General features: G+C 41.1%; 1 protein-coding gene across 2 annotated transcripts in view; it reads right to left on the bottom strand.

Annotated features, from left to right (window-relative positions):
* Nucleotides 1–13,906: 13,906 nt before the first annotated feature.
* Nucleotides 13,907–27,515, bottom strand: part of ldlrap1b (low density lipoprotein receptor adaptor protein 1b) — a 37,177-nt gene continuing 23,568 nt past the window's right edge. Inside the window, exons 5-10 of one of the 2 annotated variants that reach the window (XM_069535605.1) lie at nucleotides 27,238–27,310; nucleotides 22,521–22,616; nucleotides 18,896–19,029; nucleotides 18,478–18,512; nucleotides 16,720–16,751; nucleotides 13,907–15,172 (exon numbers count right to left, since the gene is read on the bottom strand). In XM_069535605.1, the coding sequence (XP_069391706.1) occupies nucleotides 15,126–15,172; nucleotides 16,720–16,751; nucleotides 18,478–18,512; nucleotides 18,896–19,029; nucleotides 22,521–22,616; nucleotides 27,238–27,310 (417 nt within the window). In that variant the 3' untranslated portion in view covers nucleotides 13,907–15,125. The remainder of the gene's footprint in view (nucleotides 15,173–16,719; nucleotides 16,752–18,477; nucleotides 18,513–18,895; nucleotides 19,030–22,520; nucleotides 22,617–27,237; nucleotides 27,311–27,515) is intronic. The other variant, XM_020085169.2, reaches the window with a different exon arrangement.

Genomic DNA, 27,515 nt, shown 5'->3' with positions numbered 1-27,515 from the left:
AGATTAGATTCTCACTGGCTGGTTCTGATAATGCTGAATACATGGCAACCCTTTTTAGAGTACTTAAACAAAGTTACTATTTACCCAGTAAGTGACTAGATGACTACTGTTCGATAGTTTATTTTGCACACACTGTATATGTGAACTGCTGGTATATGTAAATGAAAAAGACAATAAAAAGATTTATAAAAATTTAAAAAAAAATTAAATAAAGAGTTTGTGATGATAAGCGCTGACGATGGTGTTGTGCTGTAGGCGTGATCATGTAATCTCTGCAGCAGTATGTTGCACAGTCACTGCCTGCCTTCCTGCTGCGTCCAGCTGCTCTACCTCTCACTTAATACAGACTTGTTGCTGTTGCAAAAGCGTCTGTGCAGAAAACCCCCTGCTGGTTTGTGCATGGTTGAGAAGCCAACTGTGGGTAAAGTACAGACCCCATTCTCCAGACTTTATCAGAAGGTCATGTCTGAAGACGGCTTATGTGAGTTGCATAAGAATTTATTGTGTCCTCTCAGATGGGAACCTCCAAAAACTTGAAACTGAGCTGAAAAACGGTTACACACCCTAAAGATGCCCATAAGGTGATTTCTGTTGCTGAATCTTCTTTCTTTTCACTCTAGGGGGCGATCTAACAGCGTGACGCACAAGGGGCTGTGCTCATGCTGTCTCTTCCTGGCATGTCTGGACATGCCCTACCAGTTTAATCCACAGATAGTTTTCTACCATAGAAAATAAAAGTCTTCAAGACTTCATTAAACTTTTAGATTAAAAGCTACCACAGCACCTTGTTAGTGGATGAAGAGAGATTTGTGCATCACAACATTAACATCCACGACAGGAAAAGGAAAGTTGGACATGATTTAATTGAGATATAAATAGAATTTTCTTCAGAGGGGAACCAGAAGGACTCAAACAATGATTGTACACAATAACCCCACAGCTTAATGTAATCCAATACAGTACAGTACATCTCCAGCACATTTCACTCAACAAAAAAAGAACCGTTCAATATTGCATCCAAACCGTGTAGCATATTTATAATTATATTTATATAATAGTGTATAGATATATATAATATACTCAAAGTACATTTCAGAATATAAGCATATATTCAAATACAAATGTAAAAATATTTACAACTGTATTCTCGTAATTAATTCTTGACATATTTAATGACAACTTTATTCTCGTAATCAATTCCCCCCCAAAAAATGTGGCCTAATACTCCGTCGTAGATTCTGCACATAAAAGTAGTTATCATCATAATTTGTTATCACGACATTATAAGGATAAATATATTTCTATATATGCAATCTTATTATTAATAAATAAAATATAAAGCATGCCCATGAGGTGATTTCTGTTGCTGAATCTTCTTTCTTTTCACTCTAGGGGGCGATCTAACAGCGTGACGCACAAGGGGCTGTGCTCATGCTGTCTCTTCCTGGCATGTCTGGACATGCCCTACCAGTTTAATCCACAGATAGTTTATGTTTTCTAACATAGAAAATAAAAGTCTTCAAGACTTCATTAAACTTTAAGGTTAAAAGCTACCACAGCACCTTGTTAGTGGATGAAGAGAGATTTGTGCATCACAACATTAACATCCACGTTTGTGCATCACAACATTTTTTCTCCCAAATGTCGAGATGAGTTGACAGATCAGCACAACGTCAAGTTCCCGTCATGTCTGAGTCATGTGATCTAAAGTAGCCCCACATCAGCCCATCTGATGTCACTGGTGGTATGAGACACATTGGGTTTGGTAGTACAGTAAACATGGCATCGGTTTTTATGAATGACTTTTAAGAGGCTGCTTTGTTTTGAACTTTCACATTGCACAAGTGTTTCCTCTGAGTAAACCTCTGCCTCGCTAAAACAACTGTCATCAATGAAGCGTAATCACTTCCTGCTCTGTCTCATTGCCTGACCTGCACATGTTTACACACAGAGATAATGTCATGATAACATGATCATTATGTCATCATAGTGTGAAAGCTGCCGCACAACATTGACTGATAAACTTCATGACCCCAGTGAATCAGGTGACTTACTGGGTTTTCTAAATTACGGTTTCATTGATGTGGGCAACAAGTTATTTAATAATAATTCCACAATAATGTTTCAGCACAATGTAAATCAAGGGATCTGAGAGAAGATTAGACCTTTGCATTTCCACTAGGCTGTTTCCAGCCTTGACCTGCAGGAGACTTTGACCAATCACAGGGCAGATCAGTTCCCGAGGATCAGACTCTACGAGCGAAAACATCTCCATCCAACCTCTCTGCATGTGGGTGTGTATGTGTGAGATAACAAGAGAAAAAAAATCCCCTCACTTCCTGTCACAAGTTTCTCACCAAACAAACACATACCAATTTACCTGCCCCTTGATTCGCTGAGACAAATCATCAGATATGAGACACACCCCTTGACAGGAAAAGGACGAAAGTTGGACATGATTTAATTGAGATATAAATAGAATTTTCTTCAGAGGGGAACCAGAAGGACTCAAACAATGATTGTACACAATAACCCCACAGCTTAATGTAATCCAATACAGTACAGTACATCTCCAGCACATTTCACTCAACAAAAAAAGAACTGTTCAATATTGCATCCAAACCGTGTAGCATATGTATAATTATATATATATTTATATAATAGTGTATAGATATATATAATATACTCAAAGTACATTTCAGAATATAAGCATATATTCAAATACAAATGTAAAAATATTTACAACTGTATTCTCGTAATTAATTCTTGACATATTTAATGACAACTTTATTCTCGTAATCAATTCCCCCCCAAAAAATGTGGCCCTAATACTCCGTCGTAGATTCTGCACATAAAAGTAGTTATCATCATAATTTGTTATCACGACATTATAAGGATAAATATATTTCTATATATGCAATCTTATTATTAATAAATAAAATATAAAGCATGCCCATGAGGTGATTTCTGTTGCTGAATCTTCTTTCTTTTCACTCTAGGGGGCGATCTAACAGCGTGACGCACAAGGGGCTGTGCTCATGCTGTCTCTTCCTGGCATGTCTGGACATGCCCTACCAGTTTAATCCACAGATAGTTTATGTTTTCTAACATAGAAAATAAAAGTCTTCAAGACTTCATTAAACTTTAAGGTTAAAAGCTACCACAGCACCTTGTTAGTGGATGAAGAGAGATTTGTGCATCACAACATTAACATCCACGTTTGTGCATCACAACATTTTTTCTCCCAAATGTCGAGATGAGTTGACAGATCAGCACAACGTCAAGTTCCCGTCATGTCTGAGTCATGTGATCTAAAGTAGCCCCACATCAGCCCATCTGATGTCACTGGTGGTATGAGACACATTGGGTTTGGTAGTACAGTAAACATGGCATCGGTTTTTATGAATGACTTTTAAGAGGCTGCTTTGTTTTGAACTTTCACATTGCACAAGTGTTTCCTCTGAGTAAACCTCTGCCTCGCTAAAACAACTGTCATCAATGAAGCGTAATCACTTCCTGCTCTGTCTCATTGCCTGACCTGCACATGTTTACACACAGAGATAATGTCATGATAACATGATCATTATGTCATCATAGTGTGAAAGCTGCCGCACAACATTGACTGATAAACTTCATGACCCCAGTGAATCAGGTGACTTACTGGGTTTTCTAAATTACGGTTTCATTGATGTGGGCAACAAGTTATTTAATAATAATTCCACAATAATGTTTCAGCACAATGTAAATCAAGGGATCTGAGAGAAGATTAGACCTTTGCATTTCCACTAGGCTGTTTCCAGCCTTGACCTGCAGGAGACTTTGACCAATCACAGGGCAGATCAGTTCCCGAGGATCAGACTCTACGAGCGAAAACATCTCCATCCAACCTCTCTGCATGTGGGTGTGTATGTGTGAGATAACAAGAGAAAAAAAATCCCCTCACTTCCTGTCACAAGTTTCTCACCAAACAAACACATACCAATTTACCTGCCCCTTGATTCGCTGAGACAAATCATCAGATATGAGACACACCCCTTGACAGGAAAAGGACGAAAGTTGGACATGATTTAATTGAGATATAAATAGAATTTTCTTCAGAGGGGAACCAGAAGGACTCAAACAATGATTGTACACAATAACCCCACAGCTTAATGTAATCCAATACAGTACAGTACATCTCCAGCACATTTCACTCAACAAAAAAAGAACTGTTCAATATTGCATCCAAACCGTGTAGCATATGTATAATTATATATATATTTATATAATAGTGTATAGATATATATAATATACTCAAAGTACATTTCAGAATATAAGCATATATTCAAATACAAATGTAAAAATATTTACAACTGTATTCTCGTAATTAATTCTTGACATATTTAATGACAACTTTATTCTCGTAATCAATTCCCCCCCAAAAAATGTGGCCCTAATACTCCGTCGTAGATTCTGCACATAAAAGTAGTTATCATCATAATTTGTTATCACGACATTATAAGGATAAATATATTTCTATATATGCAATCTTATTATTAATAAATAAAATATAAAGCATGCCCATGAGGTGATTTCTGTTGCTGAATCTTCTTTCTTTTCACTCTAGGGGGCGATCTAACAGCGTGACGCACAAGGGGCTGTGCTCATGCTGTCTCTTCCTGGCATGTCTGGACATGCCCTACCAGTTTAATCCACAGATAGTTTATGTTTTCTAACATAGAAAATAAAAGTCTTCAAGACTTCATTAAACTTTAAGGTTAAAAGCTACCACAGCACCTTGTTAGTGGATGAAGAGAGATTTGTGCATCACAACATTAACATCCACGTTTGTGCATCACAACATTTTTTCTCCCAAATGTCGAGATGAGTTGACAGATCAGCACAACGTCAAGTTCCCCTCATGTCTGAGTCATGTGATCTAAAGTAGCCCCACATCAGCCCATCTGATGTCACTGGTGGTATGAGACACATTGGGTTTGGTAGTACAGTAAACATGGCATCGGTTTTTATGAATGACTTTGAAGAGGCTGCTTTGTTTTGATTGGTCAAAGGAGACTTTGACCAATCACAGGGCAGATCAGTTCCCAGTCCACCTATAACTATGGTTCTCTATGGCTTATCATATAAAAGGCAAGAGGGGGACTAAAATGGGATTTTGATCAGAGGAGAACTGTAAGACTACTACAGGCTCCTGGGGCAGTAACAGCATTGCTGCTGGGCTTTGTCCGATCCTCAAAGTGCACACGCTGGCGCAGCAAAGAGTCCATCAGCTTCCACAGCGTGAAGAACTTTTCACCTGTTCACCAATACATCACAGCTATCTGCTGAGCAATTGTTATTACTGGCCACATTACTGTAACATGGACACCAATATTCCACTATTAACCTGAACATAGAAATGATGTCGTTAAAGAGTAGATCGAGACCTGACTGCTCAGACTCTACGCTAGGTCGGCGTTTTGAAGAAGAATTCAAGGTTTGTTTGCTGATAGGCGAACAAGGAAGAAACATGCTGCCTTGATCATTTGTCACCCTGTGTGCAAGAGGCATCAGCATTCAGACACACAAGTAGCTTGGAAGACATGGGCATTTTGATTCGGCCATCTTTGTGGCAAGCAAACAAACTGTATTTGAGGCAACTGTATTGTAAATTCATCACCTTGCTTGCTGTGCAATTGCTTCAGACCATTAACGACATTTCCTACTATTGTGCCTACTTTTGTGCTTTGCCATTTAATGCAGACAGAGTGAGAGAAAACCTGCTAATTATCGGGAAATCCACTCGAGTGCAGGAGCCTGACGAACCTGAAAATCGCTCTGATTTGAAGTCACGCGAAAGGTCCTTCTCAAATTGCACAGTGTATGCCCGGCCTGAGTCAGAATCAAATCAAGACATGTGGAATATTCTGACTTAAGTCACATTATGTAGACGTATCAATCGCTATATGTACATATGGCAGTTACCAGCTGCTTGGTGGCACATACCCTTGGTTCAAGTGTAAACAAGAAGTGGTAAGACTAATCAGACTATGATCTGTAACATGTAAACAGGAGTATGAATGGAATGTTCTATTATTAACTAAGGTGAACATCACAAGTGGAATCATTAGGTTAATAGTGATACAATTGCTCTCCATGTAATCATAGTCAATGTTGGGAGTATAAAAAAACAGTTTTTTTGCCAATGCTAATGAGTATATAAAAAAGCTTAAAATCTGACTTAATACGAGGCCATGTATGGTTTCAGCTGGTAAAGAAGAGAGTCTGTTGTGTCCAGTTGGACACACATGTGAAGACAACAGTGGTGGATGTAAACGGTGCGAAGGTACATCACAAACAGTCTTTGCTTGAGTCCTATAGTGATACCAATATCTATAAACCTAGCACGACCTGAACTGATTTCATTCATGGACAGTTTGTCTTTAAAAAGCCTTGGATACTATATTAACTACTATACTTGCCATGACTGCATGAGATAAAATAGCTTGAATGTGAAGGAATAAGCTGCATCATTACATACAAAACAAAGATGGTCTCTAACAGAAAGGCACTTGGCACTGATTTGGGCCAGGTGAGTATTGCAAAAGTAACAAAGAGATGATATCGTAATAAACACACTTGAACTAAAAAATTGTACAGTAAGCATTACAAGCAAAAATGTAGTTCGCAGCAGTAGAGACAGATTTAGGAGTCACTTCTTGAAGAGATTAAATGGACAGATTAATCGGAAAAAATGCCGTTACGTGTTGACAGATGAAGGTCAGTCTTCTGTCTCACTGTTGCTTCCACATTTTTCATGTTCACAAGAGAGTAAAAGCCCCTCCTACCAAGAGAACATCATTTAAAATATGCCACAGGAGGACAATGCATGTTATTTTGCACACTTTACCTACTTACTTCTTTGATTTGAATAAGCAGATCAATCAACAAGCAGTATGATAGTGATGGACATGATGAGGAAAGTAATGATCCAGGAGCGGGAGGTAGTCTTCATTTCTGCAGCATCTATACATGGGAGGAAAATGGATTTAGCTCAATTTGAAATAATAAATCCACAGATTTAAGACACAAGTATGATATGAACTGGTTAGGCAGGGTGTCGTCTACCACATCTGATCCCCACACCACCCACAAAGTTATGTTTTCACCCGTCTTTGAATTTGTCGGTTATACACAAGATTACGCAAACACTACAGGCGGTTCAGGGACGAACCCGTTACATTTCTATGGTAGACATTTGGAGAGCACATCACCCAGACAAGACACAATTTACTTTTTTCTCATCTCGGCACCAAACATACTCCAGGATTGACTATCTTTTAATATCATCAAAGATCACTTATTTAGTGCATTCGACAGAAATTGTCTATATGTCTGTGGCAGTCGACCATGCCACGGGGTTCCCACCACGACAGCCAGAGACGAACCAGTCCAACCCTTGGGTGCTCAGCAACATCTTTTTTATTTAATGCAAACAAAACTGACAAAAAACTTAACTTAAAAGGTCCAGCACTTTCTGCTGGACCATTAGCTTCACCCAGTCTCTTCCCCAGTGTGTGTTCCCAGAGGCAGCTCTGCTGCTGCCTTTTCAAGCATGAGGATCAATCAGCTAACAGATCTCACCTGTGCTGACTGATCCTCTGTGGTGCAGGTGAAGGTGCTCTCCCAGCCCCTTCACCTCCACAATGTCTATGTCACGCAGGATGTAACGTATTAATTCAGTTGTGTTGTTCTTGTTCTCTTGACATCTTCACATGTGTCTTCTATGTGTATGGCTCCTGAATACACACATCTTGAGATGTGTGTATTCTTTTGGGGTTTTTTTTCAATTCTGCTGCTGTCATGTGTTCCCTCAACCCTCCTGCTGTTCTCCCACAACGGCTCCTCTGGATTTTCTGCTAACTTTTTACTAGGGGGTTCTGTGCATGTCTGAACGCAGCTTTAGGCTGACACAACTCAACAACACAAACACGGTAACTATAGTTTATTGCTTTTAGTACATCCTCACCTTTAATAAACGCAATGTTTTCAACACAGGAAACTGTAAAAAGAAAATATAATTCCATCAGAACGTTGGATGAATGAAAATATACATTTTAAATTAAAGTTTAAAGAATATAATGAATAAAACACAGTCAGACATCATTAATGTTCATGAATAGGTCTGCCAGGAAATGATACTCACTGTTGCAGGTAGACGTGTGCTCTTCAGTCTATGGAGAAGAAACGAAGGGACAATACAGTGAACGACAGGATTTATCCCAGCTAAAAATTAGGCGGGGGTGGGGGGAATTGGGGCCTTGTCAAACTTGGTGCATTATCAAGAGCATTAATGTATGGCCCTCATAGTTACACATTTTGTTGGATGATAAATTATATTATATTAAGTAATATAGAGAAATGATTGTGATCAATAATAATATTGTCATCATCAAACCAGTGATATAATGATGATATTATAGCATAATCATGAAAGTACACCGTTCCAAAGAGCATTGAACTTAATTATTAAGAATATTTAGTTCTTTCTTTTCTTTTTGAAAAAAATAAACCACACACAATCAAAACAATAAATAAAAAGGACTATCTGGCTCCGTTTACAAAAATACTGTTGAAGAAATCACAAGATATACTGTATGTTACCAGCTGTAAACAGGATATGATGGTTCTGATTTAGGTATATACTGTACGTGTTCCAGCGTTTCACATAGGATTGTCTGTCTCTCTCTGTGTGTGTGTGTGTGTGTGTGTGTGTGTGTGTGTGTGTGTGTGGTCAGGGCCAGTGGTCTGTGTGTGTGGGGTGAGGGCCAGGGGTCTGGGGTGTGTGTGTGTGTGTGTGTGTGTGTGTGTGTGTGTTTAGCAAAATGTTGGTACATTTTTCAGAGGAAAATAATTGGATGTTGATTTTATAATCTGCAGTCATATTTAGTGAGTTGATATTTATGAGTATGTGCAATTTAGTGCAGCTTCACATTTTGTAATTCCTATTTAAATCTCTAATAACTATTGGTTCAACAACTGTGACTGTAGCCTTTTTAGTTACAGTGGGCTCAGTATTTACACACGTAGTTAAGAGTAAAATATAAGTTACATTGGTTTTGGTGTTCAGTCTGTAGTCAGTTAGGTGTACAGACCACTCCCTTTTTTCTTTAATATGTCTACTATAACAACTAGACAGTCGTGCAGGATTGCTCAGCCTGGGCTGAGGTATACAATCTGTACCTTCTAGTCATAATTCTGAGAATCAGGTTCATCACTATTTTCCTTTTTACATTTCAAATATTTTTTCACATTACAGCTGTGAATACCTCTGAAGAGCAGTCTCGCTTGTAGATGATCCATGGGAAGCATTCTGAGGTGATGATGGTGCTCACGTTTGCACTCCTCACAGGACCATCGTTCTTCCATCCTTCCTCATGTGCGAGCACGCTGTGCTAATGTCAGCATGCAGAAGGAAAAAGAGAAAATCCGTCACACAACAAAAGAGTGAAGCACATAAGATGAACATAGCACAAGATGTGGAATTGTGAAATTAGTTGGCAGATGATTATAATAATAATAATAATAGTTATGATAATAATACACTGGTTTGCTTCACTTACACCTGTGTCACTTGCGTTGGACCACGAATAGGTACAGCCTGATTGCCCCTCATCTCGGATGCTGTAGGTAGTTTGGTCAATGCCCTGAGTGACAGTACAGGGGATGCTCTCTGCCCCACAAACGTTTAGAAGACAATCTGGAGGATGGAACAACAGGAAGATCACCAGAGGCATGGACAATTTGTCTGTGGTTGAAGTGCCCTCAGGTCTGAGCTGGGTAGACATTTATCAGAAAGCTGCAGCGCATTGGGGGGGGGGGGGGGAGATGTGAGATATACACACCCTGCACTGTCAGTGAGCACACTTACAGGAAATAGGGAGACAGGTGAGAGAGAAAGAGAGAAAACAAAAAGTGGAGAAAGTGAACAACAGCAGGAAACATCATCATCGTCATTTTACTAATGTTAACTAACAACACAAGGGCAGAGAGTAGAGTCTGCAAGATTCAAATGTATTTTTGCAGCAGTATATAAATAAAACTATAGAAATAATAAACATTTGATATAGTGTATGCTTTTTATATTATTAATTCATTTACACATAATTTTACAGCATTGTTGGTGATATATTTATTTAGGCTACAAACAAAAAAATTGAGGAGCCATCGAAAGAGCCGGCTTTTAAGTGAGCCGAGCAAAGAACCTGCTGAGGGCAGAGCCTGCTGAGGGCAGAGCCTGCTGAGGGCAGAGCCTGCTCAGGGCAGAGCCTGCTCAGTGCAGAACCTGCTCAGGGCAGAACCTGCTCAGGACCTGCTCAGGGCAGAACCTGCTCAGTGCCAACCATAGACTGTATATAAGAGCTGGAATTCACTCATCACTACTGAACAACGCTCCCTGCTTCAGCAGCGAAGTTGGTCTTTACCAGTCTGCTGGGGAAACCCCCAACCCAAAGAAAGGGACAATACACCTCAGTCATGTTTTGGGCTCGATTGACGGATTACACTGTCTTTGTGCAACAATAGACAAACGTCATGACACATTTAAAGGTGAGAATCCTAACACAGACTTCATCATAAACGTAATGAGCATTTCTGACAGCCAAAGGAAAGACATGGAGTCATTACTTCTCCTTCACTCGACACGTTCTCTCTTCGCTGCGCAGGTTTCACGATCAAATCATTTCAATGAACTACTCACAGACGACAACAAGCCGAGCAGCGCTGCACCTCCGTCCCCGCGTCATGTTTCCCGTGAATGCCGCTAAGCTACTTTGAAGGCTGGAGTGTGTGGCTACCACAGCGCGTGGGCTCCTCCCACAGATTTCGTCACACACACTCGAAACCATAGACTGTATATAAAGAAACCTATCAAAATACATGCGGAAATACGTCGAATCGTACGGAAGCGCTAAAGGGTCATACATACATACATACATTCCAGCCGTTTTCCCGTGAGAACGAGATAATGAATTCGAGATCTCGAGAAAACAAAACGTATTCAATCATTGCAGGAAACATCATTTAGTGTAGCGATGTCAGAGGAGCAGGAGAATACCGAGGTTCAGCTATCCTGCTAACGTTGTAGATTTATTTTGGTAAGGCCAGCCGCAAACATTTCCTAATGGGCGCATTCAAAAGATGATGCAAGGATCATTTCCACTTATCATGTGATGATGAAAAAGTCCCGGTGTGGCCCCACCATTCTTAGATGAAGGATATACGACATTCCTCCATGACCTGATGTAGGTGAACAGTTACACACCTCTATCTTCTCTATTAGGCGGAACCACCGGTTTGTATCCATCTCACTTGCATGCCAGTTTATTTCTTTTCAATTTAGTCTAGATCTGTATCACTATTATCACACTATTTTATTTGATTGTATCTTAATTTAATCAGTTAGTCTCTCAGATTTTCTTATGTCATTTGCAAGAGAAATCTGACACTAGGAGGCGTTCACACTCTGCAAAGAAATACAACTCAACAAAGGGTTAAGAAATAAAAGCAACACTTAAGTAAAACAGGGCTCAATCAAAATAATTTCAAGAATCGTGAAAAAGATAGATTTAAAATCACCAAGGGGAGTGTAAACCTGCAGTTATAGGACTGAAGCTCATTCCATTGAAGAGGTGCAGAACACTTGAGTCCACTTCTAGCAACATGAGTGCAGGGGATATCTACAGTCAGTGTTGTGCATGAACATGTGTGTTATATTTATTTTTGTGAAGGCTGCAGTGAACGAATCAGTTTACAATTGATGATTGTAATTTTTAACAGTTTCTGTTTCCTCCTCCACTCTGTTCTCACTATAACTAATAAACACTCATCAGTCATCAGGACCTGATCAGTACATGAAGTGACCAGTCACCATTTTGTTCTCAGTACAACACGTGATGTGACGCTCACATCGGGTTAATGACTAAAGACATGATCGTAAGTTTGTTTCGAAATCATCCCAAAAAAAAACAGAACAAATGAACATAGGAACTGGTCATTTTCACTGTATTATCTGACCTTTTAACCAATTGTTTTTAAGAGTGAACTGGCACAACGCTGACACAACTAGTGACTAAAGAAGTTAGTTCTTAAAGGTCAAGTGTGTAAGATTTAGGTGAAAGGGAACTATTATTATTTAAATTTAATGTAGAATAATGCTCATGATGTTTTCACTATAGTTCATTTCATCTAAATTGTATGAATTGTAGTTTTCTTTAGCCCAGAAAAGGAACTTTATATTCAAATACATTATATTTACATCGAGGGGGTCCTCTCTACGGAGGCCGCCATGTTTTTTACATTAGTCCAGACTGGACAAACTAAACACCTTTTGAGTTTTTATGACAACTGAAGGCTGCCACGGGTTCTTTTCACTTTTGGAAGGGGAGGGTGAGTTGAGGGGTGTTCAGCCGCAACATGTAACTTCAACACTTGATATCACTGAATTCTTCACATAGTACCTTTAAATAGATTTCTGGAACAGGAGATGGACAAGGGGCCTGCTCCGTGAACTGTCCCTGCTGGTGTCACAATACGTGACAGCTAGTGTGTGTGACATTTGCTTATATAAATTGGTTTGTGATATAAAAATAGAATTATCTTCCTGTGGATGTATGCAGCCGCCAACCAGTGCAGTCTCAATCACTTTGATCACTTTCTTATTAGGGCCGTTTATGATTATTATTATTTTTCAGGCAAGTGATTTACCTTTTTGAGGGCTTAAACATACTCGAAAACTCATGAAACTTTGCAGGCTCTTCAAAAGTGGTGAAAATGTACGTATTCTGGAGTAATTTGAAATGGGTGTGGCAAAATGGCTGAACAGTGCCACCTACAACACAGTCCCTGAGAACACGAAAACCGGTACACACGTGTATGACCAGAACAAACAAACGCACAACAAAAAAGTCTTGAGGAGCATTATGAAAACAGGAAGTCGGGGTCATAGCACCACCGAGTGATTCACTGTGAAACAGGATTTATTTTACCCCAGTGTGCATTGTCCAATAAGCCACAAAATTATAATACATGATCAGAGTCCAGGCCTGAACAGCTCCATATGTCAGAAGTAACTCAGGGTCATTGCGCCACCTATTGATCAATGGGAAAATCTAGTTGTTTTTTAACTCCACTGTGCATTGTCCAATTGGACTCAGTGATAGCCCCACCTATTGGCAACAGGAAGGAAGCCTCGTTTTACAACCTTAGTTCAATTTACATGAAATGTTCACCTTGTGGTCTGCACTTGATGGCTTGGACCATGGTGCTTGATTGGTGAGCTTGGTTTGGCTTTGTGCGACGGACACAGGAAGTGAATCATTTATCCTTTCCACAGTGCACAAAGCGCATGCAACACACAACTGTTTGGCCCGGTCCCTGACCGCCCTCAAAGGGGACCGCATGAGGTCCCAGGTTCGCAAGTGCTCAGGCCCGCTCTGTGCTGCCTTGCAGCCCTAGTTTATGTTTTACAATCCTAATCAGATTATCCTCAAATTCAAGTGAAGGTTTGTGGAAGATGTAATGAAATTCCCTATGGTCCATCCACATGAGATCACTGGTTACAAACTGACCATTTGTACCAAATTTGAAAGGGTACTCTGAGGGTGTTCCTGAGTTACTGCGTTCACAAGGCAAACATTTTTTTTTAATTTGAGACCATAACGACCTTGACCACCAAAATCAAATCAGTTAATCTTTGAGTCCAACCAAAGCACCACCACCACCACCAGCACAATACTGAGCCCACTGTAACTGGTCTTCCAGACATGTCAGCAAATACAGATCAGAGCAAGTGTGTGCTGCTAAGACATACAACAAACTGAAGAAGTAACACTGTTGTCTTGAAGATTTTATAATTAACTCATCAGACTTAACAATACATTTTTGCCTTTATTGAAATTTATGTAAATTGTAAAACAAAATGCCAACAATAACACAGGGAACCTTACCCAGGGAAAAAAAAGTAAACCACCAAAGTCAATGCAGGGTAGAGTGCCAGTAAAACACACTCGCAATGTTTGACTTGATGTTTTGTTTATTCAGCTATGAATCCTGGTTGAGTCATGAGGCTTGATGACACGCTGACAAAACGTATCTCATCTCGTGAGTGTTCCTGAACATTTCAAGTGGAACCGGCGTAAAGAATCCACTGTGATTCAAAGCTGTCAAACAATAAAACATTAAAGATCCACAAGGATGAGTGAATAGAGGCAAAGTACAGAAGCCTGAAATATGAGTTTGATGCATTTGGACATTATATTCCCTTACATGAAATATGTGCTTTTAAACATGGATGAATGCTGAGTGCAAAAATAGTTTTCGCATTGGGAAAAAATAAAAAGATTGTCAGGTGTTCTCATTCATTTATCACACACACTCTTTGATCTAAACGTACACACAGTTTTTTTTAAAGCTTTAGATGCCTTGAAGCACATAGGTAGTAACTTTTAATTGTGTTGCACAACATTAGATGTGGCCGTCACCAGTGAGTTTTAGCTTCTAGTTCAGTTACATTTCAACATCTGTAGGTAAATAAAACATCTAGACCCTTGTTGACCTTAACTCACTCAATGAACTGTTACACACTCTGCTCCTTGTAACGCTCATATTGGTTTGTACATTTATAAACCGTGCACACACGTTCACACTCTGTGCACGATGCACACAAGTCCATATTACAAACACATTACAAACAGTGAATGGGTAAACAGACACTAAAGGTAGTAACACACAGACTGTAACAAACATTAAATAACTGCATGTTCTTTTTCCATAGAAAAGGGAGAAATTGGTTTGTATTGCTTTGGCCTGTTCTGTGAGCAGCCTGCTCGTGTTCTCCTCCTCTGTCCGCGTGCGTGTAGTAGCATCAGACAGCCACTAAACCGCACCACTGAGAGAACTTGGCAGTTACTTCTTTTTTTTGTCGTCTTTTTAACCACCGTTTCGCCAAGTCTTTCCCTGTTGTTTCCCCTTCTTGGCGGAGGCTTCATATTAGCACCCAAACGGATCTTTTTGTGCCATGAAGTCTGAGTTGTCTTGGTCCCATTTGCCTGGGGACAGGCACTCTTCAGTGTTGAAGTCCTGAGGGTTTACCCCAATGTCCAGGACCTGGGGGTTAGTGCGAGACTCAGCGAGTCTAGAGGGGCAGAGGGAGAGAGGTATTTCATCATTAACAGCCATTATGTTGTCACTGCATTACGTTTAAAGGCTTGTGAACAATGATACAGTGTGTACACAATATGGACATGAACATGAATTCTGAAAGTGGAATTCCTGTTTTTCATGAAGGAAAATCATAAAAAAATCATAAATATTTCCCTTTGAGAACTAGTAATGACTAGTTAATAAAATAGTAACACCATGCTTTCACAGCACATACAGAACACACAACAACTTAATTAGTGATGTCTCTCACTAGGAGACAAAGCTGATGAGTGTGAGGCAGAGAGACACAAAACATTTGTGATGAAGACACTGGGGGACAGTGATGGGAATTCAAGTTTTTGGAAGGAAGCCGGATCCTATGACTTGTCGTTCTTTGGTTTACGGGGGCGGGGGTCACTCATGCTATGCCTGATATAATCACCAGGATAACACCGATTTCTTTCTGCATGTGTGCACTACGTCTAACAGTACCAAATTACTTGTATTGCTTGACCTAATATCAATGACCTGCATCGTAAACATTACACATGTAAAATACAATCTTGGGTTTAAAGTAACCACTCACTTAGATGATGAACACCTTCACATAGATATTAAACCACTGTTAGAGAAATAATAAGATTGGAACGTCAGTGGGGCAAACACCTTAAAGGGGTGAGAAGTGCCCTTCTCAGAGATGGAAATCTTGTCATTGTTAATAATAATAATAACTTATAAAGCGTCCTTTAAATAATTACCTCCACCAAGGAGTTTGTTTTCATTTCATTTGTTGGTTAGCAGGATTACTCAAAATCTACAGAACTGATTCCCATGAAATTTTGGGGAGGGGTGAAGAATGACTCGAGGAAGAAGGCAGTAATATTGGAGTGGATCTGGATAAACAGGCAGATCCAGGGATTTATTCCCCACTTTCTTTAACATAGCGAGCTAGGGCAATAGCCTTGGTGGAGGTATGCTCTCTTCAAGTGCCAATCCAGTTAGTTACTGGGGTATTTTTGTAATTTTCCCCATTTTTCCAGGGAATATTTCATGGATCTTAGAGATAAAAATGATTCAGGGAACTGATATCTATGCTTGTGTGAAATTGAATACAGTTTGAATGTCGGGCCTTGGCAGAGGTATGCACTCTACTCAGTGCTCTTTTTCACGCGGCTTTAACATTTTAAAAAGAAGACCTCAAGTACAACACGACTCTGTTTCCTTTCATTCTTACCAAAGAGCCATTGAAAAAGAATCAGATCATTCACGAACGTCTAATCACAAACGGAGGACTAATCAGGTTCAGTGGCAGAGACCGTCATCTTTCAGGGATACACCCAACAGTGGAATGAAGTCAAACAAAGGTTCTGAGCTACAGCATGTAAATGGTATGTGGCCTTTAAATGAAAATGTGAAAGCACACGTGTCTCCATCAATCCGGTGGGACACTGGCATTAAGGCAGATGAGCAGACTTGAATGTTGGGTCGACTGAGGGACAATGAGGTGGAAGTCACTAGATCCATATATGATGTTGTTACCTGAGTAGGATTCAAAGCTATCCAGACTGCGGCTGAGGGTGCAGAGGAAACATCACAAGTCAGGCAAAAGATTTTACTGTTCTGAACTACCTGATAAAAATTAAAAGTGAATGTTCAGTTTGACCTACAGAGGGCGACAACCTTGAAAGATCTATCTCCTCTGTGCAGGACAGAAAACATGTATCCTACTGATGATCTTGATGACCAGGCACGTGAGAGGATTCTACATCTAGAGCAGTGACCAGAGCTCAGCCAGCAGGTGGCAGTGCAGTCTCACAAATAAACAACATGAGGAACAGCGTTTGAATTCATCTGCAGTTCACAGCACAAGATACATGGGTTAAACTGCTCATTGAAGAGAATTCAAATGTCACTCATAAAAACACTAATAACATACTCTTAATTATTAAAAGTCAGGCGGGTCAGTGAGCGAGCAAATGTTTTTGTGATGCTGCGTGTTACAAATCTCCAGGCTGTTTACATTGACACGATAAAATGTAGGACAGAATAATCTGTGACTAGAAAAAAATGAAGGATGAGGAAAATAATCTTTCCCAATCTCAACGTATCTGTGTGTGATGTAGTCGATTCTCAAGATCAATAGAGATTAACAGAATTACGCCCTTTGTCCACCAATCTGTTAATCTGTCTTTATCTAAAATGATATGGGGGACGACGGGGCATATTTACGTTACTCAGCTATAAACAGTCACTCTATCCGAACCTTGTGTCAATCGTCATGCTGAAGTGTGTGCGTGTCACACACCAACTATTAGCTATAGTGATATTACAGACACTGTCATTCTGTTATAGTCTCATTCAAAGAATCTTGAATTGTCTCTAATCGTCTTCTACGGCACCTTGATCTTCCTTTACTTCCATAAATCTACATGTGGATCTGTCTCTGCTCGCACTGGGAGCTTCCTCATTAATCACAGCATAGGAGATTAATGGCATTAAGGTGTAATTAAAGTGTGAGCAGACAAATATCCATCTGATAACAGCCAAAACGGCCTCTTAACGCCTGATTACAGAGAATGTGGAGTCCATTCTCTTCTTTAGCTAAACAGACGCATGGGAACTAGAAGGTCAGAGCCCATCAGAGCCAAAGGAAATATATATCTACTCATACAAGGTTGAATTACGGTGTTTCAGGAGAAATATCTGGAGACCAGCACAGCTTCTCTGAGTGCTGCTGATATGCGCTAAACTGAAACATTAATCACACTGGACTCAAGCTTCATTCTCCAGTTTGTTGACGACATCGGGAGAGTTTAAAGGAATTCGGCTCAGACAATGGACTTTCCCATCAACCTTAGACATGAAACTTATAAGAGCTTATCTATGCTATAGATTTCCATTTTTTTTTCCCACATTTTTTTTGTGCTACAAAAATAAGTTACTTTCCTGTGGTTTTGTGGTGTAAATACCAAGCAACGTGTCCCTCTGCTAATCACATGCTTCCAGAGCTCATGTGAAATCAGTGTGTGGGCCTGAGACGATGGTAAATGGAGCCCTACAAAATCAGCGTGAATCATGGAGGCTCGTCGACCGTGCCAGGGCCTGTAAGCTGAGCCCGTCTCCTGTCTGTGGGAGAGCACTGGGTTGAGGCGAGTGCAGGGAGAGGTAGTGTTTATTATGAGAGCAGCCCAAACCGCAGGTGGCTATTTCCAGAGCAGCAGCTTGTGTGGCTGTTTAGCAGAGACTGGGTGTTCGGGAAAGAAAAAATAATCAACATCCTGGTTCACTGGTTCTCACCTTGAGAAAGCCTCGTCCAGACCGTCCTCCAACTCCTGCCACAGAGAACACACACAAGTTGGTTAAAGTTTGTTTTCTTGAGAGATGATCAGTAAAACAGTGATTCATTATGTTACATTAACACACACACACACACACACTCACTCACTCACTCACACACACACTTTTCTCTAAGCTGTAATGGTCTCAGGAGGCTACTCGCGGCCCCACACCCACTCCAGCTATGTGACCATTTGATAAGGCCACTTCTCTTCAATAGGCTATTGTCTAACTCTGAGCAGCAGCACTGCAGCTCCCATGAACAGGTACAGAACATCACCAGGCACTTAGTCAATGTTTCCTGCATGGTATCCTTCTTTTCCTTTCTTATCAAGCCCGAACAGCTGAAACATACTGAGCAGCCAGACTTCTGTCTTACCCAAACAGTATTGTTGTTCTCCGTTGCGTGGTTATGCTCCATAAAGGAATCCGATTCCGCCTGTTTGGTCCCTGAGTGGACCTGTGCCATGTTGGCTCCCTCAGCCAGGTCCAGAAGTTTCCCTGTGGCCGCCTCTGTAACATGAAGCAGACGAGGGAAGAAAAACACATAAATAAACCTTTCAAATCTCCCATTACATGTACTTCCTGCACAGGCCTAAGAATTCACTAATGGTGGCGGTCATAATAATAATGACTCATTTGCTCCAAATGACAATTTGATCGGCTCCTGCGATTATCAGTCACGCAGCAGTAAACAGCAGCATGCGTGCTCAAAGTATAATGCCATGGTAGTCATTATGGTTTTCTTATTGAGGCTCTAATGTGTCTCATTAAAGCAGCCATGTGGGGATTGTCACTCTGTGATGAGCGAGCCTGGTGTAACCTCCTGACTCGCTGATCTCTAACGTGATTGGTGAGTAATGGCCTCGCCCGGTGATAAATGTGTGTCAATAATACGTGTCAACACTCATTCCTGTCAAGTCTTTTGGCAGAAGTTCAGAACAGTAAAACTTCAATGCCTCTTCTGATGCTTTGTTGTGCACACACTTCAGTCCTGAAACTACTGATCCTTAACTGACCTCCTCAGCCTCTCTGTCAACATAGGCTCAAAGGCATTTATAGTTTTCTGCTGTTATGAAAAAGCCAGTATTGTGGCACTGACTGTGGTTCATGGGGGAAAAGAGGGAGGGACGGCTCAAGGTTGGTAACGCCTTGAAGTTAAAAGCTGAGGTTCATGTGGAAGTTTGGGGCTCTGGGAGCAAACAACCAGCAAGCCACTCGACTCTTCTTTCTCTGTCAATAGCTGGGTTCAGCCTTGAAAGCGATAGGTTGAGGAGAGCAGACATCCATGGGGAGCTCGGAGTAGAGTTGCTGCTCATTCATGTAAAAAAGGGCCAGTTGAGGTGGTTCAGGCATCTAGTCAGGGTGACAGACGACATATCTCATCTGACCTGGGAACACCTCAGTAACCCCAGGAGGAGCTGGCAAGTGTGGTTTGGGAGAGGGCATCAAAAGCATCCTGCTTAGCCGGCTGCCTCGATGACCTGATCCCGGATAAGCGGAGGAAAATGGATGCATGGATGGATGCAGCAATAAATCAATTAGTTGATCAAAAAATAAATTACCATTTTGTCTGTAATAGTTCAAGCAAAAACACCAAATATTTAGTGTTTCCAGCTTTTCAAATGGGAGATGATGCTGCTTTTCTTAGGCCTGGACCAGAGATGATATGTGATGGCCGCATCGCTTAGCTGATGCATTTTGCACGTCTGTTATTCACACAGGGAGCGTGTCTGCTGCAGAGATGCTGCCTAGATGCTTCTGTGATGCTACAGCTATTCATGCAACTATTCCAGCACACTACGGTATAAAACGTTGCATCAGTCGGTCCTACAATAACAATAAAAACCTTGTAAAATCATATTAATGGATTAAGTCAACAGAAACTTGAGAGTGTGTTCCGTGTGTGCTCCGTTCACACGGATGGGTTAAATACAGAGGTCAAATTTCCCCATGTTTGCATGTTGCATGCTGTGTGTGGGACCATAAAGAGGAATCTTAATCTTCATCTTGAAACAGGTACAGAAAGTACTGTCATGTAGGACAGTAAAGGAAATATCAGAGATGTAAAGATGTCACTTCACATACTGGGAAATTGTTTTTAAATTGTTTTTTTGTTTTTTTACATTAAAGGTACAGTGTGTAGAGTTGAGTGATATCAAGTGCTGATAGTTAATTGTCATAAAAACTCAAAAGGTGTTTAGTTTGTCAAGTCTGGACTAATGTAAAAAACATGGCGGCCTCTGTAGAGAGGGTCCCCTCAATGTAAATATAAAGTATTTAAATATAAAGGGGGTAAAGAAAACTACAATTCATACAATTTAGATGAAATGAACTAGTGAAAACATCATAAGGATTATTCTACATTAAATTGCTGCCAATAGTTCCCTTTCACCTAAATCTTACACACTGGACCTTTAAGTATATAAATGAAACTGTTGAAAATTAGTATTCTGAAGAAGTAAAACCTAAAAATCAAGACTAACTCAGGAGAAAGTGGTATTTACATTATGTGTGCACTGTGAGAGGCCTGGTGCCGGCAGATAGTGGAACGTATCATGTCTCATGAATAAAGCTGAATCACCCCTGACAACACCAGTGATCCTGAGAGTCCCTCTGACTCACAGTGAAGACTACATAAATGTAACCTTCTGACAGCTACAAAGCTCTGCTGTCCCCAATCACTGCTTTAGGGCAGCCAGTAAAAAACCTCTGTCAGCAGAGAAATGCTCGGCTCATTTCAAAAAGGCACTCACGTGCCTCCACCGCTCCATGCATGGCTCTGCTGTATGATTACGCCACTTTGCTTTACAGAAATCCTGTCCACTGGCAGCTAAAAAGATCCGCAGAATGGTCAGTGGGATAATGGACTAAAAAATGCTCACCAAGCCACTCAGTTACGAGAATCTGTTTCCAACTTTGTTGAGCCTCATCATCCTTAAAACCTGTGATGGTCATAAAAAGCTACACGTCCAGGGCCACAGCCCCATATAAAGCATCAGAACAGATTTACAGAGATCCCTCTCTGGCTGGAAGCCACCTGGCCACCAGGGAGATGAGGAAGCTCCATGCACAGCAGATGTTTGCAGATGTTGCTGTTTAAAGCCGGTTTTAAGACATGAACTGTTGAAAATTGGGTCCAGGCATTTTCTGGAGTTTGTCTTTCACATATGAAGAACACGGGAGGAGATTCTCAGAATCAGATGCAGGAAAATCTCCAGAGCATCCAGCCAAGGGGTGGCATCATGGGGACAGGCCGCACATAACATTTTCTGCTGCAGAAAATGTGCAGACTTCAGTGAATGCCTGAAATCAGGGCAACAGCGGCCGTCGACAAATAAATTGTGACAGGAAAAAGGCGAACACACACACAAAACAAACAAAGAAGAAAGCATGATGAGAAAAATAAGTGAACAGCCATTGAGCCACAAGCGATAAGATGCCCCTGATCTTCGGCCCCGGACAATATGTGGAGGTAATCATGCCTAAGGGTTTTCTGGCACAGTGGATTTCTGCAGCATGTTTAGAAGGCATGACCCTTGAACTGATGTCCTGGAAACAAAGGAAATCTGATAGAACAACTGGGTCATAAGAAAATGTGGGCCTCTTTACACTCAGCTTTATACACAAGCATCGTCAGGCAGAATATGAACTTGCAATCATGGAAAGTTCTTTGTTGTGATTAAATGTCATCAGGATAGAAGATTTGTTTTGGAGGAATCCATGACACGGCGAGGAGGATTTAATATTTCCGTCTTAAGGAGAGCATCATCATTACAATTGCCATCAGATATAATCACTGAAAAATGTCATGGGCAGCTCATGGTGGCGATGTCAGTGAGAAAGAATAACCAATAGAATGCAGATTGTTTTCAGCTGACCTGCAGCCTTAATATAGGCCAACCTTTGACAAGTGGCTGAACACTCTTCCACTCTTCCATCCCCTGAGGCTACAGATGCAGTGACAGTGAGCGTGAGAGAGAGAGAGAGATGTGATGACTCACCTCCTCCCTTTAGGCTGCCCAGGCTTGCCGAGCTCTCTGACTGGGAGTTGCTGGCTCCTTCCCCATCTGAGCCCGACTTCACTCGTTTCTCTTTCTCTGTGTGTCGAGGATAACAAAAAGAAAAAAAAATAAGAGAGCAGTCAGTTAAGCCAGTGGTGGTGCAATTCAGGAACATGTAACGACTGTTTGAATGCCCTCGCAGTTCAACGCTGAAGGGAACTGTTTTCTAGCAACTGAATGTTTTGCTAACAAAGCGTATAATGTGTGCAAACAAATTAGCAGCAGTATATTGGCAGATAAGGTTGAGGCCATTACTCAAGCCATCTGTCGGCTGAAACTCAGAGGGCTTGCCTGGGCTGTAGAGATTGTAACACACTTCACACAGCAGTAAGTACAGTGAGAGCAGACTTTAAAGAGAGAAGAGAGAGCGTCTGGGTCAGACAGATAATTGGCTCTGCTCACTCCAAAACATTTGTACCTGCTAAGAAAGTGGTTTAAAAGAGTGCAGGTCAGTAAGTGCAAATGAAAACAGCAATGACTGCATTTTGTACAAAACGCTGCTCTTAAACTGTAGAGAAGCTGCATGGCCTGTGTTTATCAAAGCATTGCAGAGTTGCTCTTGTGATGAAAGTTAATCTTAGACTAAAAATACGTCTACCTCAGAGAGATACCATCAGACCCAGTATTCACATCCAACCCAGGCCGCATATTAAGGATCGACAGCTTTTTAAGCTTCTCATTGACCATACCATGATTTGTTTTTAGCCTCTGCCACAATATCAACACTGATCACCACATAATAATTGACTGACTTTTCTTAGAGTGGTAAAATCTTTCTTCATTGCTGTGTGGATTCATTCATTCAGCCCCTCCTGACTCAGCTTGCTCGACTTTTCTCTTTCTTGCACGGACACACACAAACATTTTCATTGGACACATCTGTAAACTCAGACTGGGTAAAAGCCCACAATTCGTTGGTAGCAAACACCAATGAGATGTGTTTTTTTCATATGGAGCGAGGGAGTGAGATCTGATCACAAGTGGTCACAGGAGATACATTCAGGTGTGAACAAAGCTTTCAGAACGGATGCTAATACCAGGTGTGAACAGGGCCAGAGTGGGACTAATTTATGTAGCGTGCTATGCTTATAGCTTCAGCAACAACCAGGACGATTTCTAGGACAGGTTGATCCGTTAGATTCAGATCTTCAAATCATCCTGACATATTGTGGTACTCTGACAGTCAAAATCTGACTGTAAACAAAGCAGTAGCCTCTGATGTAAATTTACAAGAACAGGTTATTTGACTCATCTGCAATAAGACATGAAAGAGGAAAAAGGATATGACACACAAACAAAAGTCCACAACCAGAACTGAGTGGCTGATGTTACAGTTGGGCAACACCCATGTGCAACAGTACCACGTCTTGCACTCGTTGCACAGGAACATGTCGCAAGCCCCTGTGTGTGTGTTGTGGTACACCGCTCCATCTCCTTTTCATTTTTTAATTCTCCTTTCAGCTACACCTCTTGGAATAACCCTAACCCCGTCGGAATGTGTTGGCCTGTGAATCCGCAGAGTATCAAAAACGTTCAGCTTTCAGGGCTTCTGTGGGTTTCAGAAAGTTACACATAAGACTTTTTAAAGACCTTTTTAAGACCATAATGAATGAAATTCAAGACATGTGACGGCATATCCTGAAATTACTTACACTTCCTCATAACAGAACATAAGATGAAGTAGCCTAGAAAACACTGAGTTTCTCTCATACTACAGACAGAGACAGGAGGTTGCTGTAGTCTTTCCCACAGCCAAGCCGAGGGTACCGAGATAAATCCTGACGGGGTGTGACTCAGTTATCGGTTCCTTGTTTGTGATTTGATTGCAATGTGAGAATTTCTGTTTCGTTAAGAAAGAACTACAACACATGGAGACATAACAAACTATGCATGCTGCAAAAAACATTTCTCTTAAAGATCTAATCTCAAAAGCGCATAATTAAGACCTACCTAAATTTAAAGACCTAGTTAATAATATTTTCATTTTAGAGTTTTTGGCACAACCATCCTTCAATACAATTATTGTCATCAAGCATCCATTAACATGTCTCCTCTCGATATATATATATATATATATATGTCTCGGTCTGAATATCCTGTCCTGGAGCTCTGAAATATCAGCAGAGACAAATGTAAATTGATAAAATGCTTTGACTCATTGTACTAAAAGTTAAAAAAAAAATTAGTCTACTTACGAATACCCAATATTGTCTAAAATATCCATATGGCCCATGATGTGAAAGTGAGGCAGATGCTCAATCGAATCAAGAAGACACACAGGAGAATACAAGACCTTCTGCTCTACTGATCCCTGAGAAACAGAGATGCTGATGAACTGTAACTCGATGGCTATAGATCAAATGTCCATTTCTGTCTGTCCTAAAAAGTCCTTCTCATAGCAATGCAGAGTTTTTATCTCATCAAAATCCTTGGTCTGACAAAAGAAGGCAGCACAAGAAAACATCTCATTTCCCCTGAGTACAGGTAGCTAAGTAACAGCAGCATTATTCCCCAAGAAACTATTTTCTCCCCCTGGCCTTTCCAGTGTGTAGCTTTCAGATTGAGTCGAGAAACAAATTCCTGCCAAACACGGAACTGACTTAAAGATATGCAAGTTCAAAGCTCACTGTGGTGTTTACGGGGAATTTTCTATGAACACAGATTTCTGAACAGAGATGGGGAGCTGTAATATATGGAGGAATGTGGGTCAGGAATGTGTGGTGGGCTATGGAGAGCCGCTGTGGGTGGTAGAGAGGAGTTTGTCAGAGACAGACACAGCAAACTAGACAGACGTACAGATGATACCCCCCTCTTCCTGCCCTAATTCTCAGGGGTCTTGTAACTTTAATGAAACAGACTCGAAAGGATTTTTCTTACACTTCCTATCTCGCTTTCTTCTTCTCCACCACAAGAGAATGCCACTACTTCTTTTTGAAAAGTAAATTCATCATTTAACCCTCCATAAACCACTCCCAGTGCCGCATCAGTAACATCTGACTGAATCAGGAGAAAGCAGCTTTGTTTATTAAGACTCGACTAGAAAATGAAGACACACATAAGTGAAGAACAGAAGGAAAGGGGAAAATAACATGAGGTGGTGTAATGTTTGAGAAAAATAGTGAGGTTAAAGGCAGCACGCTCTCTTTAGCAGATTTAGTATGCAGCTCAAAAATAACATCCAAATAAAGAGGCGTGAGGTGGGAGCCTGTGGCCTTGATCCTGGGAAAACTAATCCACTTGCAAATGGAAATGTGCACAAATAAAAACCAGGTTTAAACAACACAGAAGAAGGTGAAGCAGAAGAAAAAGAAGAGGAGGAAGAGGGAAAAGAAGAAGACAATGCAGAAGATGACGAAGACGATGGCGATGAAGAAAACGGCTAGGAAGCTGAAGACCACCACACAGACGTCGAGGTCAGAAGACAAAGAAAACAAATATGGCGACGAAGAGGAAGGCAATGAATAAGTAGAAGAAGAAGGGGTAGAAATGTGGAGTGAATGAAAGAAGCAGTTAGAATGTTCATACATGAGCATGTGAGTCTCTAAAGTCCTGAATTAGCCAGCACATGAGACGAGATCAATGGCACTGACACTGAATCTGTCGGGGTTGAGCTCGCACTGACACACGTACACAATCATTTTCCTTTCTCTCTCTCTTACACACTCACCATCCCCAGCCCCCCCCCTGCCTGTGATCATCTCCTGCCCTCTCTCCCTATCCATGTCCCCATCCCCCCTTCCTTCTTTCCTTCACTTGCCTCCTCCACGGTCCTCATAATAAACAGAAGCAAGTGCTGGAATAGGGGGAGGAGAGGGAAGAGAAAATGCCTCAATGGGTGTGGGGTGAGTGGGATTAAGGGTGCCAGGTGCAAAAGCGAAACAGACGGCAACAATGGATAATCAAAAAATTCAAAGAGCACCTACAAGTAGACATGTAGAGGGGTGGTGGTGCTGAAACCCAAATCATGTGGCGAGAACTGCTCATTTACACTGGAGTCATACATGCGGTAAATTACATACATGTTCTGCTGAGGTGTGTGTGTCACCATCCTTTACACAGCACTTTGACTGCATGCTTATCTCCTCACTGTACTCTGCTATTAAGGGCAATCACAATTTCAAAGAGGTTCAATGCTTTACAAGTTTGACATTAAAAAGAAAAATCTAAATATATTATGAGGATTTTGGTAGTAAAAGATGAAAACAAATACTGAGGGAAAATCCCTGCTCCTGCACATCAGAGTCCTGTTATCAGAGCTGATCTCCTCCACTCAGCCCACCTCTGCCCCGGGCTAACCTCAACTCCTCTACTCCCCTCCCCCAAGTCGATACCTAGATGAGATTTTAACCATGACTGACTTTTCTGTAATAAAGAGGTGTCACTGACCAAAGCAGGTCTGTCTGGTCTCTGGTGATTTAACAACTGTGTGGGGAACTGGTCCAATCAATGGAAACAGACAAACAGTTCTCAATTGACCCCTCGGAAATAAGTCAAGGTCAAAACCAATGATAAATGTTTCCAAGCCATCTGCAAAACCTCAGGATGAAAGATAAAATGATTGTGTACAGTAAGAGGAAGAGAATAAAAAAATATGTGGGGGAGGAGAGGGAAAACTCATCCATCACATTCTGGTCGTCAGGGGGGCGACCATGCGTACCTTCCTTGGCAGCCTGCCAGAATTCAAACGCCACTCTAAACGCCTGAGCCACTGTGAGGGTTACAGCCTGGGCCTGTTGGAGGGAAGCAGAGAGACAGACATGGGTCAGATACAGCAGAAGAATGAAATAAAGATGAATAATCAGCCTTCTCATCCACGGGAAGGAAACACTCCAGGAAGTTGAGGGAAATGTGACCCCAATAAAAACAGGAAGTGAGCACGAACACAAGGAGGACTCTCCTTCCACAGACACTGGATGAGGAGGAAGAGAACTCCGT

The sequence above is a fragment of the Paralichthys olivaceus genome, chromosome 12 (assembly GCF_024713975.1).
Source record: "Paralichthys olivaceus isolate ysfri-2021 chromosome 12, ASM2471397v2, whole genome shotgun sequence".
In the NCBI taxonomy this organism is placed as follows: Eukaryota; Metazoa; Chordata; class Actinopteri; order Pleuronectiformes; family Paralichthyidae; genus Paralichthys; species Paralichthys olivaceus.
Note: the sequence above shows the minus strand (reverse complement) of the source record. Positions and strands in the feature narration are given on the sequence as shown.